This window comes from Sinocyclocheilus grahami, unplaced genomic scaffold, assembly GCF_001515645.1.
Source record: "Sinocyclocheilus grahami isolate Dianchi unplaced genomic scaffold, SAMN03320097.WGS_v1.1 scaffold49857.1, whole genome shotgun sequence".
Lineage (NCBI taxonomy): Eukaryota > Metazoa > Chordata > Actinopteri > Cypriniformes > Cyprinidae > Sinocyclocheilus > Sinocyclocheilus grahami.
The window spans coordinates 1-975 of NW_015525821.1; the positions used below are offsets into that span (position 1 = coordinate 1).

The 975-nt window shown below is 36.4% G+C and overlaps 1 protein-coding gene across 1 annotated transcript; it reads left to right on the forward strand.

Annotated features, from left to right (window-relative positions):
- The first annotated feature begins 72 nt into the window (after window positions 1-72).
- On the forward strand, window positions 73-831 carry LOC107580894 (39S ribosomal protein L49, mitochondrial-like). The gene is made up of 2 exons (XM_016266510.1): window positions 73-282; window positions 369-831. The coding sequence occupies exons 1-2, from the start codon at window positions 145-147 to the stop codon at window positions 513-515; spliced, it is 285 nt and encodes a 94-aa protein (XP_016121996.1). The 5' UTR covers window positions 73-144; the 3' UTR covers window positions 516-831.
- The last annotated feature ends 144 nt before the right edge of the window (window positions 832-975 follow it).

The window sequence follows — 975 nt, forward strand, 5'->3', positions numbered from 1 at the left end:
CTTGTATTTTTACCTTACATGGAATAATGCGTATCATACTATTGGTGTCTTAGCTATAAGGGATGGATGTTTTGCTTGATGTTTAATCTGTGAAGTCGGGAATGCATTGTGTGAGATTCTCATTCATGGAGTTCTGTTTTTGTTATGAATTATATAGTTACGCCACCTTCACTGCCTTACATGATCCGTCGCTCCCGGATGCACAATGTGCCTGTGTATTCGGACATCAAGCATGGGAATCAGCACAGCACTCTGCTCAGAAAGGTTGAGGGAGACATATGGGTTAGTGTAATGAACAGACCTGTTTAGAAGCACAGCGTAATATATTAGTCCAATTCTTTTATTAACTTTTTGTCAATTATTTCCAGGCCCTGAATAAGGATGTTAAGGAATTCCTGCTGGGGCTTCTGGGCAAAGAACCTCCAACACAGGTCAATGAAGTAACTGGGACCATCAGAATTAAAGGGCAGTTTGATAAAGAGCTGAAGGACTGGCTACTGAAGAAGGGCTTTTAAATTCTGATGTGGGCACAGCTAATGAACTGAACTGCCATACAAAGGCTGAGAGGAAATGTATAAGAGTGTTCTCTCCTCCTTAAAGTGGACAAACTGTAAATTATCATTAGTGTACCATTTTCAATACCTGTGTTTTTTTATTGTATTAAAGAGTTTGTGATTATATCCAACATGTTCCATGTTGTCCCAGTTGTTTAGGATTGAAACAAATAAATGTAAGGTGTTCACTAAATCCTGTTTGTAATACTTGTGTCTGAAAAAAGGCCTAATATACATCTGTGCATCTAATTATGCATGCACTTTTGTTCAAATGCAAACATCACACAATTTTGCATACAGTAATAAAACAGTAAAAAAAAGACAACTGCTACAAAAACAAAAAGTGGAATATATGTGAAGAAACATAATAATGAAAATAATAGAAGACCGTTTAAAATTAAACGGTGTAACAAATTAGATC

Bases quoted from the DNA above. Each gene is read 5' to 3' on its own strand.
- LOC107580894 (XM_016266510.1), top strand. From the start codon at position 145: ATGAATTATATAGTTACGCCACCTTCACTGCCTTACATGATCCGTCGC. The intron at 283-368 runs GTTAGTGTAATG...AATTATTTCCAG, and splicing joins AGGTTGAGGGAGACATATGG to GCCCTGAATAAGGATGTTAA.